General features: G+C 32.6%; 1 protein-coding gene across 1 annotated transcript in view; it reads right to left on the bottom strand.

Annotated features, from left to right (window-relative positions):
• LOC143053713 (uncharacterized) overlaps window positions 1-14,838 on the bottom strand; it is a 33,612-nt gene extending 18,774 nt beyond the window's left edge. The window contains exons 1-3 of the mRNA XM_076226500.1: window positions 14,799-14,838; window positions 11,176-11,280; window positions 10,292-10,378 (exon numbers count right to left, since the gene is read on the bottom strand). Coding sequence (XP_076082615.1) covers window positions 10,292-10,378; window positions 11,176-11,280; window positions 14,799-14,838 — 232 coding nt within the window. The remainder of the gene's footprint in view (window positions 1-10,291; window positions 10,379-11,175; window positions 11,281-14,798) is intronic.
• Window positions 14,839-19,256: the final 4,418 nt, after the last annotated feature.

The following is a 19,256-nucleotide window of genomic DNA, read 5'->3' as shown; positions in this document are numbered from 1 at the left end:
AGGACGTTGTTGCAATGGTGTGACTAGGACTTTACGGTGCGTCTAAAAATAACCTAGGCCGCCTCGGTGCACTATAAGCTCTCGAAACTGCACTAAGACCATGATGGAACACTATAGCGAACTTTCTATACTAATGAAATGTCCATGTGTGGAAAAAAGATCTTACTATACACTGTACGGACATTTAGACTTATTCACTAGCTGTGATATACAGTAGAAGATTTAGCAAGGATAGCAAGGATACAAAAATTACGATATTAATAACGCTAAAAATTAAAAGGAAAGTGTACGCTATGTCGTCCGGAATCCGACACTGACCTAGCAAATTACGACATAATTAAACAATTAGCAACTTTGTAAAAAAATATATAGAAAAAATGTCTTTTCTTTTCCTTAAACTGGGAATATTATGATAATCAGATAAAGGTAATGTCTGTCAAAAAACGTATTTTACAAAATAATTGAAATCGGATTTAGATTAGATTTGTGATCGTTGGAATTTAAATAATCTATCTCTTTATAATTACCTTTTTTAATCAAACGGAACACATACTATAGGAGATGTGGGATCTGTTTCAATTTGACAGCAACCAAACGACAAAAAATCATAAATGAATCAAGAGCGCATGTTTAGTCTTCAACAAGAAACAGGTGTCTACACAAAAGGTCTGACAGCGTGAAAGACCAAAACCACACTATTATAAGTCATGGTATTCGAAAGCAGGAGATTAGTACTCTATCAGACAAAACTGCAATCACGTTTAACAAATACTTAACCAACGCACCACAAACTAATACCTGCACCAAGTTAACGTATAATTGTGATATGAAGAGATGGCAGATACCCACAACCAACTTGGAACCACCACCAGACAGAAGGACAAATAAGCATTTAGAGGGCTGGCACCCCATATGGAATTTACTGACCCCATATATACCGTATTAGGTCACTAGCACACTGTGTCACTAATAATATTCAGTATGGTGATGCAGCATCTTACATCCTCTAACTTGGAAACTTGATGAACATTGAACATTCATATGTGTATATCAGTGCCTTGTACTTGTATGATATTTGTCTGTATTTATTCATTAAAATATAAATCTCTAATAAGACTTTATTTACAAAATATAACACATGAGTAAAAAAAAAAACACTTTCAGAAAAAAAAGAGTAACTATAAAAAGTGCGACCCCAAAAATTAAAAAAAATATCTTTCCTTTAAAAAGTATTTCATGGTAGAATTTGACATCAAAATGGGTTAAAATAACAAATATCAACTTATTGCAATACTAACAAAACTTAACTTAATTACATTGTTTACAGAAGCTCCCATTTCACCTTAGTTAATTCTTGTGTACCTAAAAATTTGTACTAAGGCAAACTGGGATTAATTATATATATATATTTTGACAACTAAGGCGAAATGAGAATAAGCCGTTCACACAGTGTTTTCACAAACCGGTAATTTCTTCGCCCAGGGATATGAATTTGACATTAAAAGTCCCTCAATAGCTTTACAATACCCGGCCGTGTCATTGCCGTATATTGTAGATGGAACTAGTAATATATGTTCCAGACCGTATGAGTATTTGGGCCGTACGCGTACGGTCTGGACCGTATGCGTACTTTTTCAAAATACTCATACGGTCGGACCGTACGCGTACGGTCTGACTAATATTAAGAAGTTGTCAAAGTTAATTAGATCCATATAACTGATCAATATAACTTAACTCTCAAATAGATATAAAAAAAGTTTACAATTTTATAATTGAAAAAAAACAAACTATATATTTTAATGATTAAAAAAATTCACGCTAAGTGAATCTGTTAATCTCTTGTATTTTAAAACATGTCGATCACTCAGTAAAATAATTGAATTATGATCACTAAAATTGAAAATATCGGAAGTAAATATAATGTGGGAGGACAATTGTTTTAGAATATTTAGCAACTTTACCAAAAAATATTTTTGCTAAGGAACATACAGAACTGCAAAAATGTAAATGAAAAAATATTAGTACGTTACTTGTGGTAGCAAGTGTAACATTGGTTGAGAGTACCAAAATTAGGATTAAGATATACAATTAAACAAATATTTTATTTCAATTGTTCATTTGTTCATTTTATCCGTGTAATTGTATTAATATTAAATTAGTAAATCTGAAAATAAAGATTGTGATTAATGTTAATTTTTTGAAATTTAACCCATATGATCTAATAACATGTATGGTCAGCTCGTACTGGACCATACGCGTATACTCATACGGTCCGACCGTACGCGTATGGTCGGACCGTACGAGTATACGTATACGGTCCGGACCGTACGCGTACGGTCCAAATACTCATATGGTCTGGAACATATACACAATGAATTTCATACACCAGATATACAAATACAGGTGAATTTTACCTTTTTGGAGGACTCCGAAGAGGTGGTGCATTGCATGTGCGCTAAGTTTGAAAAAAAATCCAATCTTTTATTTGGGGTACGTCTGAATACCGCTAATGACCTCCTGAGTGCACTCAGGACATACAATGTGCACTCAGGATCCTTCATATTCATCGTATTTGCAGGATGGATGCATATATTTGGTACACGCTGCTTATCTAAGAGTTAAATTTTGGTAGAATTTGAAATCGAACTAAGATAGATTTGTTAATTCTTTTGAAAAAATGACACCAATTACTGAGCCGTGAATTATCCAACCAAGCAGGAAAGTCCCTGAATCAACAAAATTGATCGGATTATCTTATTTTTGTTTATGAATTGTGTTGTTAGTACTGGTCCGGGAACACAATTATCCCCCTTCAATTTTCGTTGTCAATTTTCGTTCACAAATATAGTTCCCTTTAATTTCAGTATATTTTTTCTTAAATTGTTTTTTGCCTTTCCTTTCAATTTTTCTCAATTCAGAGTTTGAACTTTAAAAAAATGATTAAGTGTGTATTAATATAGTACATAATAGTATAGAATGTGAAAGCGATTCCTTTGATATAAAATTTGCAGCAATATTCCAGTATAAAATGTCTGTCTATCTGTAGCTACATCCAACACTTAACATGTCATGATATAATGATATTCGTCACAGATATCTCTTGAGCCGCAGAAATGACAAAGTCTGTCTTGAAATGGGTTAGTTATTATAACTTTATGAAGTTAATCTCTTTTCATGCTTTTGGAGAGTTGTCTCATTGGCAATCAATACCAAATCTCGATCTTTTTTTTATTTTTTTTTACATATATAAAGTTAGACTTCAATGCCCCCCCCCCCCCATTTTTCTTGAAACTCCTCGTAGATTTATAATAGATAGCTTACATATAACATATGTTTTGATAACTAATAATAAAGATCTTATTTTAGTTTAAAAACTTTACGAATGCCCAGGAAAGATTAAGCGTGTTAGATTCGAAGTGATCAGACTACCGCTAGGCCATTTCAACTCAAAATATATAAAATATCGTTGCATCGGTAAAACTTTGAATCATTTTTGACAAAACTATTAGAATTAAAGACTGCTCTGCTTTTACAATAACTGTTTACTTGTTATCATTTCAATGAATATCGAGTAATATTTGTCGATGGACGGTTGTTGAGTTAATGCACGGTATTGTGATTTTTTTCATTGTGAATTTATAGAACCTTTTGTTAAGATTCATTGTCATATGTATCAAATCAAAATAGCTTTCTATTACCAGTTCCTTGGCGTTGCAACACCACTGCATGGTCATCCAATCAAAAAAGGAAAGTTATAATATTTATTATTAATAATATAATCTTTTATTCGTAAGCAATACAACTTACAGAAAACAATTATTACAAATATTCAATTACATCAGTGAAACATATTTACATTTAAACAATTAGTCAAATAATCATATAAGTATAGGTATACCATTATAACAGTACAGCAGAATAGGATCAAATGGATTTTTAGCATTAATGAATGAATTTAATTTCGTACCTTCTCAGTCAGAAATAAAAACTTCCCTTTAATTGGTTAGTTCCTTTACATTATGAACAGATACTGGTGAGAACCCAACCACTTTAAAAGGGGGTCCCAACCGAGCATAAAAAAGGGGCGAGTTCCAACTGTATATATATGCCCCCTTTCAAATGCATTGATCGTCTAAAAAGTTTAAAAAGTTTAAGATTCGACGGTTTTCTCCAACAATATGGTTTGATAAATTTCTTTCGAAGTTCATTATACTTTTCACATACTAAAATAAAATGATATTCATCTTCAATTACTTGTTTATCACACCATATTACAAAATCTCGGATATCTCTCAATATTATAAAATCGACAAGTTTCTATATTCAAACAGTGAACAGACTGATTTATGCGGTATTTACAAATAAATGGTTTTATAAATATAATTTACAGCATGATCTAATACATCTATGCAACATACATTTAGGCGAGTCTTCAAAAAAATAGTTCATTTCACTATTAAGGCAGCAGCCATTTGATTTTCTTGGGGGGGGGGGGGGGATTTTTTTTCCAAACATTTTTTTGGCGACAAATTTTTTTTCTTTCAATATTAGCATTACATATAGTGTCAGCTGAGGGTAAAACAAACATTTTTTTTCTCAGAGTCAAAAACAAATTATTTTTTTTCCAAAACTCGAAACAAACTTTTTTTTCCAAAAAAAAACATAGCCCCCCCTTTCCACCCCAGAAAATCAAATGGTTGCTGCCTAAAGCTACCGTTTAATCTATCTTTGAATTCAATTAAAAACAAGTTCACATTTTTTTTTAACCCTAATGTAACCGTATATTAAAGCGTTGTCATCCGTATCAATAAATTGTTTATCAAAATTGAAGTGCATGAGTATTATTAACGTCTGGGATGAGTGTGAGATTTCTCTGTTGATGGGAATAAACAAAATTTAGCTGAATTTGTATTATTCAAATTAATGAAAAGGCAAGCTAGTGTGTGTTTAAAATGATATTGTTGGAATGGATTTATAACATTAAAAATGTGTGTAACTGATTTTAGGTTGACTTGGACTGCGAATTTGAAAATAATTTATTTGTGAAATCACATTCTTTAAGATGACATATTTTGTAAGTACGTTAACCTTTTATTCTAATTATAGTATCTTTGAAATGCATTTTATAGCTGACTATGCGGTATGTGCTTTGCTCATTGTTGACGGCCGTACGGTGACATATAGTTGTTAATGTCTGTGTAATTTTGGTCTCTTGTGGACAGTTGTCTCATTCGCAATCATACCACATCTTCTCTTGTATATTTATATAGCTGTTACTTACAACTGTCATGTGTACATGTTCCAGCCTAATTCAAAAACATAAAAAGGATTTTTTTATTTGTATCTTTAAATATCCTCGAAAATAACTGCGTTTGAAAGTTTCTTTTAATATAATTTACACGTATATCGAAATGTGTTCATACCAATTGTCCCGCTTAATACCGAACCCGCGTAACCTTAAAAATTAAGACATTACACAATCAAAACATTACAATTTTGTTTATTACAGATATATTTTATCATATCCACGGTTGAATGCACAATATCCCCACCAATAGAACCGTCTACGGTTAGAGGTGGGACGACAGCCTAGATGTCGTGTGCAAAAATAATAATCACTTGGTACGGTTTCAGCTTGCGTATTGTAATTTTAAATAGTATAGATCGATTCGTGTTTTAAAATCAAACAAACGCTACTGCTTGCACTGATGATCAAAAATTACTTTTATATATATATATATATAAAAACAATGTATTTGTTACATGTTATTGGTATTAAATTGTATATTTTGAAGATCATATTCCGTAATGTTATGCCCTGAATTCTATTCGATGTCTATAAAGCAAATAAAATCTATTTGTACTCGTAACAAGAAGGAGAAAAGATTGGGCTGCCTCTCTTCAATTTTGTCCAGTTACCAAAGTAAAATCAAAATTAAATTCTCCGACAATGCACATGTTGATATTTTGTATATGTCATTCCAACACTTACACTTGTTCTTTTATTTGTGTGGCAAATTTAATGACCATTTTAATTCAAAGCTTGGATTTGCATCCTTCATTCTCCAGTACGTTTGAATTTCTACATACATCCAGTCAGTAATTAAAGTTGTGTGTTAAACGTCAATACGAAAGCAAACAATCCATAGTAAAAATAGATATTTAGAGGGCACATATGTATCTTTCGTCTGACAGCACGTATACACCACAGTTATCGTAAATTATATAAACATATAAAAAAAAAATCGTTTTTTTTTTTTTTTTGAAGACAAAAAAGAGAAAAGAACTGATAAGTGCGGGTAATCCATGCGCCTTGCCTCCTTCATGTTTCGATATCTTAAAAATTAATTATTCTTTTATCTATTATAACACGTGAAAACTACACCGGTGAGTTCCATACATGTCATAAACTTACAGCTGGTCCTGAACATGCATGAAGTATTTGCCACTGGACTTTAAACAACAATCAATCACACTACAACTTATAGTATATATAGTTGTGAAATACAAAATGTATATTATAATGATACATTTAGATGAATAAATAGAATACAAATACACACTACTTTATATAACTGACACAATTTAAAGGAATACTCTCTAAACTATATAGAGAAGCGAAACGTTTCTTTTGAATACTAAACAAACTTCCTAACAGTACATGTTTTTTTAATGGTTTTACATGCGGCGCTCAAATATTTTGCATGGTCTTTTGGTATATGATATTGTAAGAACCTTTAACGTTTAATAGATTCACATTCGTTACTTTGCTCAATATAAAAAAAAAAACATAAGCATTAATTTATATTAAAAACTGAAGGTCAGACATCACTAATACGTGTTCATTCATTCTTTATTAAAGTTTAGACCTTTTTATCAAGAATGATGATAAATATAAAAGGCATGTACTTTCTTACGTTATGGATCATTGATTTTGTTACCTGTTGACCCGGTTGATTACTAGCACGTGCCATTGAACTCGACCGTTTTAACTAAAACAGATTTTATTTCAAATCAACGCCATATATATATATATATATATATATACAAAGTATATACAAAGTACTATATACATATTATATGGATAAGAAAATAAATATTATAAGGATATATTGTTTGAATGAAAATTTTTATACGGTGATATTTTAACACCGTCCCGACAGAGACTGAATGCAGTATATGATCAGGTTTCGGGATCCGGGAAGTCGTTTTTCGAATTTCCGAATGTCGGGAATATTTTTTTCCAACTTTAATAGAGTAACTCGCACGAAAAAAAAATAAACATACCAAAAAAGCAACAGCTTCAACGGTAAACTAGGACATATATCAACAGAAAACGAATTAAAGAAACTGTCATGCATAAAACAAAAATATGCATGACTGTGTTAATTTGCCTCCGCTGCATTTCTGTGGATTGTCTCATTGGCAATCATACCACATCTCCTTAACTTTTTTAGGTTACGTTTAGGATTTTCCGTTACTAATCTTCAAATACAAAAAAACATTTTTACCGGTGTTCACAACATTTCAAGGTTAAATTTATGGCATACATTCTGGTGTGTATACAATTAACGTACGTCCTTGCATTTAACTATCAATATATATTTATATAAACTAACATTTATTAAAAAATAAACAACATATATATATAGAAGAATAATTTATTAGTTTTTAACAAAACAAGAAAAGAAATAAAGAATTAACACAAGATTTAATCTTTTTTTTTTTAATTAATCAAAATATACTTCAAATTCTAATAATAAAATACATATATACATGTATTAATCTAAAATGCATTATCGAGTAGAAGGGGCGCAACTCGTGGTATCAAACCGGTATACTGAACGGATCAAAACAGGGTCTGAAAATTTTGAAAGTTCTTTTGTATCCATGGTCTGTTTTGGTCTGACACGGTCTTAACGGGTCTAAACAACCCGCTAGACGATTCAGTCTTTTCCGTCTTGACACGCCTTAACGAACTGATTTACCTGATGAGGCTATCGATCTGAACGGCGACTTAACTATCTGAAATATCTTGACGATTTTTTCTAGCGGTAAATCCAGTCAATCAAGATGTGATCAGACCAAAATGACCGTTTCAGACTGAAATCGTGCTACTAGTGATAATAGGGGGGGGAACGGTGTCCTTCGTGACTTTCAATGATTTATTATGAAGCACAACTTTAACATTGAAGCTTAAAGGTGGCTCAAAGCTTATATTTTCCCTGGAACATGCAACTATATATGCACGAGTGTGGTAATATAGAACGTCGATTCATAGCTATATATAGCCTATCGGAGTATCTCAATATAGATTCCGTAGGATCAGTGGCGGATCCAGCCATTCTAAAAAAAGGGGGGGGGGGGTTCCAACCCAGAACGAAACAGGGAGAGGGGGGGGGGGGGTCCAACTATATGTCCCCATTTAAATGCATTGAGCGGCCAAAACAAAGGAGGTTCGAACCCTTGGAACCCCCCCCCCCCTTTGGATCCGCCAATGAGAACACATTGTAAGGTCTGTAAGCCGACAAATGTGCACATTTTCCCTTCAAAATTATGAATCCATGATTATTCGATAGACATGCTTTAAAATATTGATAATTTCTACTCACCGATTGTATTTTCCAGCTCAGATTAATGAACATGTGGTCTAACATCTGTAGTTACCTGTGTAAAAATATAGTTTGCCGACCCGAGGTCCCGTTTTTTTTGTTTTTTTGCCGACAAAAAATTAAAGTGGATAAATCGTTTACGGTGAAGAATTGTTTTCCGTTATTAATGAAACTTGACAGATTTTACTAATTATTTTTTTAATCATCGGAAATTTCCCTCTTGGTGTAATTCGAATTGAAACGGGTTTATTATGCTGTACAATATTGGTAACTTAGTCATAATCTTTAAATTTATTTCAGGTACACCCTTGTACATTTTTCTATTGAGCAGAATTTATCAAATATGAATTTGAATGAATCCATTATCATCTTCTCATTCTTCTGCAATAATATTAAAACTCTATTTTAAACGAAAGCTTCTGGTTTTTAAAACCAGTTATGAACGAAAATGTTATAAAACAGATATTATAAAATAAAAAGTAATGATATCAAAAGGATTATTTAAAGTCAAACGCACATGACTGTCAAAAATGAACGGACAATGCTACGGCAATAAATGGAAAACGACAAAAGACAAACAACGATCGCAAAATAAGTGAATAAACAGCAAAACAAGTTTACAATCGCACGAAGGACGATAATAGTATAAGTAATGGACTATTTCACAACAAAATCAAATCTTGAGAGCCGGGTGAGACGTGATTTTTTTTTTACACTGATGGACTACCGTTACGCTAAAATATTTGTATTAAAACATTTAGTAATACCGACTGTATCAACCTATGAAGTGTTTGTTTTAAACATTTAACGACTGTGTCAACCTTTTATAAGTTGTAATAAACATTTAATGACTGTGCCAACCTTTAGAAAGTTGTAACAAACATTTAACGACTGTCCCAACTCTAAAAACGTTGTGACAATCATTTTTTGACTGCATCAACGTCTGAAAAGTTGACACAAACAAATGTTAACTGTCCCAACTATTAAAAGGTTGGGACGGACATTATGCAACTGCCACAACTATTAGAAAGACTGTAATAAATAGATTTTGACTGTGACAACACCGTAAACCACTGCAACAGTTCTGAAATGACTGATGGTAGCATTTTTTGACTTTCACAACCCGTAGAAAAGTTGGGACAGACATAAATGAACTGTTGCAACGAAATATGACAGATTTGACAGTCATTAATTGTCTTTTACAGACTAAGACAGTCGTACAACGACTGTTACTGGTATGGACAGTTGTTTTTTCGTCCAGTAGTGTGTCCAGTACATACAATACATAAAAAGATAATAGTTATTGCTATTTAACAGTGCACCAAATTAGCGCACCCACTTTCCCGGATTGATAATAAGCGTTTTACAACATAAACGAGACAGAAACTTGTCACTTGGAAAAACATTTAATGTATCGCTATTACTTAGTAACACTATTAGATTGATATCTATAAAATGGATATTTCAAAAGACTTATTTATTAAGATTATCATTAAACAACTGTGTTTAAAAATTAATTTAACTTGCAGTTAAGAAATTTTGATATGAAAATCTGAATTGTCAACTTGGAAATGAGAAATATTTACAAGGAACTCATAAATTTACACTTGATAGTAGAAAAATAAAAATATATAAAAATTTTAAGGCCATTTTGCGGTAATTGGAGTTACTGAACTTACTTCTCCAATTGTTAGATTCAGCATTATTTTGTGGCCCAATCGACAGGTTTGGAATCGAAATAAAATCACCTTTATCATCATCTGTCCCTATAATACATTTCATCATATATAATATTGAAATGCCATACTTTTGTATTGCCAACAAAATATATATTTAGCAAGTAATCAAAATCTTTTTGTCGCGTTTTCTTCAATTATTTCGAAAAGTATGTCGGTTTGTTGTCTCTTTGGCACATTCCCTATTTCCATTCTCAATTTTATTATTATAATAATGTATCATTAATCAGTTATTCTCAAACATATGGGATATTAGTCACCTGTAAAAAATGTAAGTGTCGTACAAAGCCAGAATCCTGACCTCACTATTTCATAACTTTGATGACCGGCTATAAGCTATTGATCATGACCAAAACAACAGATGTACCTTGTAGAGCATAAATTTGAAATCTTCATTAATGCATGACATTCCTATTTTATTAGCATGCGTTGTTTACCCACAAAAATTAACAAACAAACATCAACCTATAGCTATATATAGGTTACTATAAAACGTAACTCTAGTGAAAAGAGCAAAAACGAATTTCATTAATGACCAACTTTTTTCTTGCAAGTATTTTGTGAGTTTCTAATTTAATGTGATAACATTTCGTATAAAACAAGAAAACTGGCTGCTGAATGGCAAACGTCAAACGTTGACGTCATTCGATTTATGACTTCACGCCCGGTATGCGAATCAAGATAAAAAAAAATGGAAACTGGAGAAAAGACTCTTTAATAGATATACAAAATAACTGTATTTAGTACTATATATATGATAAATAATCGGAACAATCAATCATTCCATGTTTATTATCATTATCTTATTCTTCAAACATTTTAATTACCGAATCTACAGAAAAAGGATCGTTCTCTTTTACAGATAGTCTCCCTTTCTTTAAAGTTGTCGTTCAAAACAAAACATGAATCAGGTTGTAAGATCTCTGAAAAGTCTGAAACAGAAACACGACAAATAAACCGCCTGCACGTATCCAATTTTATAGCATTAAATGTGTACAATAGATCTAAATTTAATTGAACTAGTTCATGTTTTAATATAAAGCTTCTGAATTAAAACTGATCTTGATTTCAACTAAACAAATTCCTGATATCCAAAACTGTTTTCTCTCAATCAATTGATGACTTTTGAAAATTCGATAAACTACTATTCCTTTATTTATTGTATATATATAGTGATAATGAAGCTGCACATCGACCTTTTCTGTGATTTTGTAGCTTATAGTATCATGACAAATAAACCAATCAATTTATGACTTTTGACAACCCACAAACTACTGTTTCCGTTATTTATTGTACGCATTTAATGATTGTGAAGCTGAACATTGACTTGTTTCTGTGACTTTGTAGCTCGTAGTTTTATGACACTAGTAGACGTAACAAAATTCGTGATCTGTACGATTTGTCTCCAGCGTAATGTATCTAATAAACATTCTTGTGTCGAGTAAGGTGCAAGTTAAATGTAGTCTGTCCGTTCTTTATTTTACGATACTCGTCTCTGTAGATTGTTTGCGCTGATAATATGGCAGATTTTCTTTTCCCCTGTTTTTAATGTAACGATAAAGAATACATGATGTACAGGTAAAGACATCGCCACTCCTATATTTATCCTAATTCTGCTGTGTGCAAAGTCTATTGAAATATGTTATTCGTTGAACATTTGAATTCGTGGTTCATTTGTACCCACAAAACCAACGAAAATTGGTATCTAAGGAATAAAAATGAATCCATAGTATTACATATTAAATCACTCTTTATCGATACTATTCCGAGTTTTTCCCTTCTTTGGTCAAACTGGTGAGGAGTAATTTTGTTGTCATTCGAAGACATGGAATGCAGTAGGCAGATCCATAAGCTCCTTAACATACATAGTATAAGGAGGGACAATAATTGTATAAAGAAAATTGCAAGAATAAAAAAAAAAGATTAAAATATTTAAACTGACGAGAAATGGTGCACATTGTTTTTATGATATATTGAAAAGACCGAGTAAATTATACGAATATGTATTCAGGAATATTACAATAGACAAAGGACAAGGTACGATGCGCATCATAATGTGATTTTTCAAAATTCAGCAATTTTTTGATAAACCTGTTCAAAGGCGTACATTTAACAAAAATTTTAATAGTTTTAAAATAACGTCTCTACACGTTTCCTTTAGCATTCCTACTTCACTTTACAGAAAGGTCATTTTTTATCTCTATTAAAACAAATTGTTATAAAATATTTGCAACAAAAGATTCCAATGCACATTTCAAGCAAAAACTAACAGTATGGTAGACGGGTGAGGTTCAGAGACCGAAATCTAGAAGCTGAATACACCACAACATGAAAAAACTAGCAACTTAGCCAAATTATAACATGTATAAGTTAACTTGAAATCTTTAAAAATTATATAAAGCTGTTGATATAATCATGATAATAAAACAAACAAAATGTCTAGTATTTGTAAGTTGGATTTCATAAATATATCAGCTTTATTTAAAATGAAATATCACCATGATCACCCGGCCGTCTAATAACAACCCGTACTTGTCAACCAGCGTATTTACAACAAATTTATTTCACATAAATACATTATTGACGTACTTTTACCAAGAAAAAACATAAACCTATTGCGTGTGATTTCAACTAAAATCATGTAGGTGAGACATGGACATCTATATGAAAATTTCTGAAAATGTATGGAGATAAAATGGAGTTCACTATGTTTAAACAGTCGGCTACATCCTTGCAAAACAAAGAACCCGCGTGATTACGTATCAATCAAATACAAATAGTATCTGCAGAAGTAAATATATCAGAATATGACACGGCTGTCTCTTTTTTCAAATTAATTGATCTGTATTTTTAAACTTTAGTTTGATAAAAAAAATCTATGACGGTTATCGTCAATTGCAGAAAAACATAATGGCATATTTAAATGTCGCAGTCATGACATGATTTCAATGAACCATTTTTTTTAATCAATTATAGTTGATCATGTTGTCAATACAGATGAATTGGGAACAAAGATTAAAGGATCATAGTTTCTAGATGTATTTTGTGTTTAAATAACTACATGTATCCAAGCGTAGTATATATTGATAATTCATTGATTTGACGAACGGCAATCACTGATATACTCTGATGTTACATATGACATTAATCTAGTTTTTTGCAATTGAAGTTATACATGATATATCCCCAGCCCCCCACCCCAATAACAAGGAATTTAAAACAATGAAAAAATGTTCCAATTTAAATAAAAATTGAAACGCTATCGGAAATGGAAATGTAACAACAAGACCAAAGAGCAGATAACAGCCGAAGGCCACAAATGGGTCTTCAATACAGCTAGAAAATTCCGTAACCGGACTTGTGCTTCAGCTGGCCCCTTAACGAAAATGTATACTAGTTCTGTGATAATGGACGTCATATCTAACTCCGAAATATATAAAAGAAACTAAAAGTAAAAACCTTACAAGACTAATAAAGACCAGATTTTTTAAGACCTGGGACAGGCGAAAATATGCGGCGGGGTTCAACATGTTTTTTTTTAGATCTCAACCCTCCCATTATAGTTCTAAACACTATAGAAAAAACAAATCGCAACAATACGCACAGTAAAATTCTATTTAAAAGAAGTCCTAGTCCGATGTTAGAATAGGTAACAAAAGAAACTAAACAAAATGACAATAATACATACATCAATAAAAGACTTCTGGCAGCTACTGACATGCCAGCCCCAGACCTCAATTGAACTGACTGAAAGATTATGTCTTTATAATATGAATATCAAGCGCAACCCTCCCGTTAGGGTTTTAGTATTATACCATCATAACAAATATGAGAAGAACAATTAGAATAAATATGTTTATTTCCGATGCAAAGACCCTATACGTGAATCAATGTTGCAGCCAAAATATGCTTTAATGAAGTACATGTAACCACATCAACGCCGCAATTGCAAATCAAGCCCAAAAAGTTTCAGTGAAATAAAATGTATGCATACAGTACGTACACACCATCTGTTTAGATACATCAATGATGTAAAATAAATAGATATCAAAGGTACCGGGATTATAATTTAGTACGCCAGACGCGCGTTTCGTCTACATAAGACTCATTAATGACGCTCATTTCAAAATATTTATAGCCAAACAAGTACAAAGTTGAAGAGCATTGAGGATCCAAAATTCCAAAAAGTGGTGCCAAATACGGCTAAGGTAATCTATACCTGGGATAAGAAAATTCTTAGTTTTTCGAAAAATTCAAAGTTTTTTAAACAGGAAATTTAATAAAATGACCACATTATTGATATTCATGTCAACACCGAAGTGTAAAGTAAACAATTCTCTTACTAATATATATAAGCAAAAAAAAAAAAACCTGCTATTAAACACACTGTGTTATCCATTTTTCAATTTCCGATACATGTATCAATAACAATAATTTTTGGCCATTACACCTTCAGAACAATCCGTTGTTACATTTTGTACTTTCGCCATTTCATATCCTTTTTGACCAGCTTTATAATTCAAAGGATTGGATTGCATGCTTGATTGAATGGAATTGGTCGCCACTTGGTTAACATTTTGCCATTTTGGAGTACAGTTAGACTGCGCATACTTGTATGTAATATTGTTAACAGTTTGAGGATATTTTTGTTCCCATTGTGTTGACTGAAGTTTTTGACTTCAATTTCATGGTAAACTACAGGCTGGGGCGTTTTGTTGTATAAATGCCCATCCACTGTCACTTTCTCGCTCTTCCGAACGAATCGGCTCGGGACAGGCTCTTTTCGTATTAGAGAGCCTGCAAAACAGTAAACAAACACACAGTGAGTTCTGCTAGATACTTATAGACTGTTTTTTTTTTTAGTTAATATTTTTTTTTCGAGAATAAACTACCAAGTTGAAACATTCATCTGGAAAATGAAAAACAAAAGTGACAGAATATATATAATGTCTATTCAAAGTTAAGGATGTACTATGCTAGTACGTGTTGTAAACTAAATTAAAACTAAATAGTCGCCCAATTGAGGCCACGTTGCATGACTATTCATTCTTATGTTGAATGTTAAACTATTCTAAAGTTCTTCAGTCACTTAATTTTAACAGTACGGTCGTTCCTTTAGAGCTAAACACTATTATTTTCCTTTCGGAATGTTAACAGTAATCAATGAATTGAATGCAGTTGTACCTACTTAGACCACTCGGTCACCGAGGACTTTAATACACAATAAAACTTATTAATACTAATCAAATTTAAAAGTATAAAACATTCATAAACTGTAATGAATTAGGAGACATGTGCCCCTCGTTATTATAAAAAATCTATAGAAAGCGTCGATTGTAAAAATGAAGAAAAAAAAAAACGTTGTAAACCTATCTGAACGACTCACGGAAGAACTTTCCACTTTTTGTTTAAATTAGAAAACCAAAGCACAATCTATTAACTAATTCGTGGATAAATGCCCATATACATTCATTACAACTTCCTGTTTTAGTAGATTTTTATTTAAAACATTAAACATGTCATTCTCGGTTAAAAAACCCACTGTTCATCATTTATGAATCATTAATTAGGGATAAAGTGTAGGAAGGCTAACGTGTTAGTAATTTGTAAAGGATACAAACGAACGGAAGGGGTGGGGGTTTGGAGGTTGCAAAAAGCTAACATAAAACCGTGATTAAAAGAAAAGATGAATAATCATAAACAACTAAAAAAAATTCACTAAAAACTTAGACTTGAGTGGTAGGTAGGTTCTAATGCACTGGTGCTATCTTTTCGGTTTTCTTTAGATTTTATCATTACTAAAATATCATAACTCTATGACAAAACAAACACGTTTATCATGGTTGATTATATATCATTATAAATCTTTGAAACAAAGTAAGGGAATGGTTGGGATCCCACTTACATGTATAACCCGGCTACATTATGTGTTTACGATTCAGATTGTAATAACATGTGACAAAAAGAAGATTGTCAGGTGAAATATGTACGTGTTTAGTATATTATTGAAGTTACCAGTAATATTTGTGTAATACTTTTTGTAAACTTTTGTATAACAAATCTTGTTAAAATTCATTATCGATTTGTGTCTTTTGTTGGCTACAATTGAAAGTTGATTTCTGACCGTAACAAAAATTGGGGGCTCCTCCTGGATTAACGTAAATATCTTATTAATTTTTCAGTATTTTTATCATAACTAGCCAACAAAATTCTACAAAATGGCATTTGATGCCGGTAAATTTTTAAAAACGCCAGACATGGAGAGTTTTGATAATTTAAAGAAAGAGTAATTAGTGTTGCTTGCTTAATATCTGAAATTAGATTCTAAAGTATATATGAGAAAACAAATTATAAAAAAAAATTGCACTGCACAAATTGGTTGAGGCAGAAATTTTAGGTGAATAGGCTCTTGACCTTAAATGTCGAAAATGTTGTCGCCTTTACATTAAAACAACTTGAATTAGAACATGAACTTAAATTAAAAGAACTGGAAATGAAGGAAACGGAGAAAATAAAAGATTAGAAATGGATAAAAAAGAAAAATAAGATGAATTTAAATCAAAAGAACCGGAGATGAGAGAAAGGCTAGAAATGGAGAAATCAAAGGAAAAAGAAGATGAACCTACATTAAAACAGGCAGAACTTGAAATGAGGGAAAGGCTAGAGATGGATAAAATGAAAATTGAAATGGTCACAGATGAAAGCAGAATATTTTGATGCAGCAAAAAATATACGTATGGTTCCCAGATTTTGTGAAAAAACAGTCGATAAGCAGCTGTTATTGCAGATGATTATACTCTTTCAGAGAAGAGAAGTTTCTAGTTGAAATTGCAAAAATCAAAGCACTGAGCGTACTCATAGTAAACCTGTTGCACAGAATAATAGTCAGTCCAATTATAATATGTCTAGTCCAAAATTTGATACTTTTGAGAAGAAGTCACTGACTTGTGATTATTGTAAGAAGAATGGCCAACTGATGGCTGAATGCTTAGACTGCAAATATAAGCAGAAGTCCAGTGCTTGTACGACACCTTTTGTTACCAGGACGTTTGAATGTCCTGCGTGTCAGGCTTTTAAGTCAAGTTTTTATAATAACAAGGAGGAATATAAACCCTTTATGTCTGATGAGTTTGTTTCTATTGTTGATGATTCTAGTCTCAGTCTATTAAGATTTTACGGTACACTGGAACTTCTCAGTCTTTATTGTTAGAAGGTGTGTTGCCTTTGTCCGAGAAGACTTCTGTTGGTGCCTCCGTTTTGTTACAATGTGTCTAGTTAGGTTGTATAGATGTTCCTCTCCATCGTATTTATCTGAAGTCAGATTTGATTACTGGTCCAGTTATTGTAGGTGTTCGTCCTAATCTACCTGTTGAGGGTGTTACATTATTGCTAGGAAATTATCTGGCTAGAAACAAAGTGGTTGCTGAACCAATTGTTACCAGTGAACCGGTGGTGGATGTTAAATCCCCTGAAGATCATGCTGAATTATCTCCAGCTTGTGTTGTTTCTAGGGCGATGACTAGAAAGCAACAAAATGAGGATTTGCAAGAAGATGAGTTTGATTACATGGACCTTTCTGACCCTTTCCTAGCCGACATTGAAAGTCTTGTTAGCACAGAAAAGGCCCTAATAATACCACCTAGTGTCAACAAGCTTAAGAATGTTATTATGCCATGGCCAGACGTAAACAGTCATTCATTAGGCCGAAGGAATTTATTCGAAGAACAGAAAAAAAAAAACCCGAGGTTCTTCAGCTCAGCTAGAGGGCTCAACCGCAGGAAGAAGCAGACAAAGTGACCGAATGCTATTACCATCAAGACGGCATTTAAATGAGGAACTGGAGGCATCCTTATGCTACTCCAGAGAAGAAATGGAGAGTGGTATACCAAGTGATGGTGCCTAAAGTTTATAGGCAAGAAATTATTGGTCTTGCCCATGACACCCCCTTGGCTGGACACTTAGGTATAAGGAAGACTTGCCTTAAGATCTTGCAGCATTTCTACTGGCCAAGACTTAGAAATGATGTCGCAGAATACTGCAAGTTATGCCATATATGCCAGGTTGTTGGTAAGCCTAACCAGAAAATACCACCTGCACCACTTCTGCCTATTCCAGGCTTTGACGAACCTTTCAGCAGAGTTCCAATTTACTGCGTTGGACCTTTACCTTAGACCAAGACTAGAAATGCGTATTTATTGACGATCATGTGAACATCTATTCGCTTTCCTGAGGCTATTCCGCTAAGAAATATCAAGACACCTACTATTGTCAAAGCTCTTATTAAATTGTTTACGTTAGTAGGACTTCCTAAGTCTATACAGTCCGACTAGGGATCAAATTTCATGTGAGGTTTACTTCCGCAAGTCGTGTGCCAGTAAGGGATTGCTCAGTATAGATCAAGTGTGTACCATCCAGAATCTTAAGGTGCCTTAGAACGTTTCCATCAAACATTGAGGAACATGCATGAGAAGAACTTTTTGTCTTCAATTTGACAGAGACTAGGATGATGGAGTTCACTTTCTACGTTTTGCGGTGCGAGAGGCTGTTCAAGAATCCCTTGGTTTAGTCCCTTTGAGTTGGTATTTTGTCATACTGTAAGGGGACCGTTAAAATTGATTAAGGAAAAGTGGCTTACTGAACATACTGACTTGAATCTTTTAGACTATGTATCTATATTCAAAGAAAAAATGTATACTGCTTGTCAAATTGCTCAGAAAACTTAAGAAATGTACAGAACAAGATGAAACTATGGTAGGATAAAGATGCCAGGGAGAGAGTTTTTGAGGCTGGTGATAAGATACTTGTATTTTTGCCAGTCCATGGACATCCTTTACAGGCTAAATATTGTGGCCCTTATACAATAGAGAGTAAAATCAATGATTTGAACTATATTGTAAAAACTCCAGGT

This window comes from Mytilus galloprovincialis, chromosome 12 (assembly GCF_965363235.1).
Source record: "Mytilus galloprovincialis chromosome 12, xbMytGall1.hap1.1, whole genome shotgun sequence".
Lineage (NCBI taxonomy): Eukaryota > Metazoa > Mollusca > Bivalvia > Mytilida > Mytilidae > Mytilus > Mytilus galloprovincialis.
Note: the sequence above shows the minus strand (reverse complement) of the source record. Positions and strands in the feature narration are given on the sequence as shown.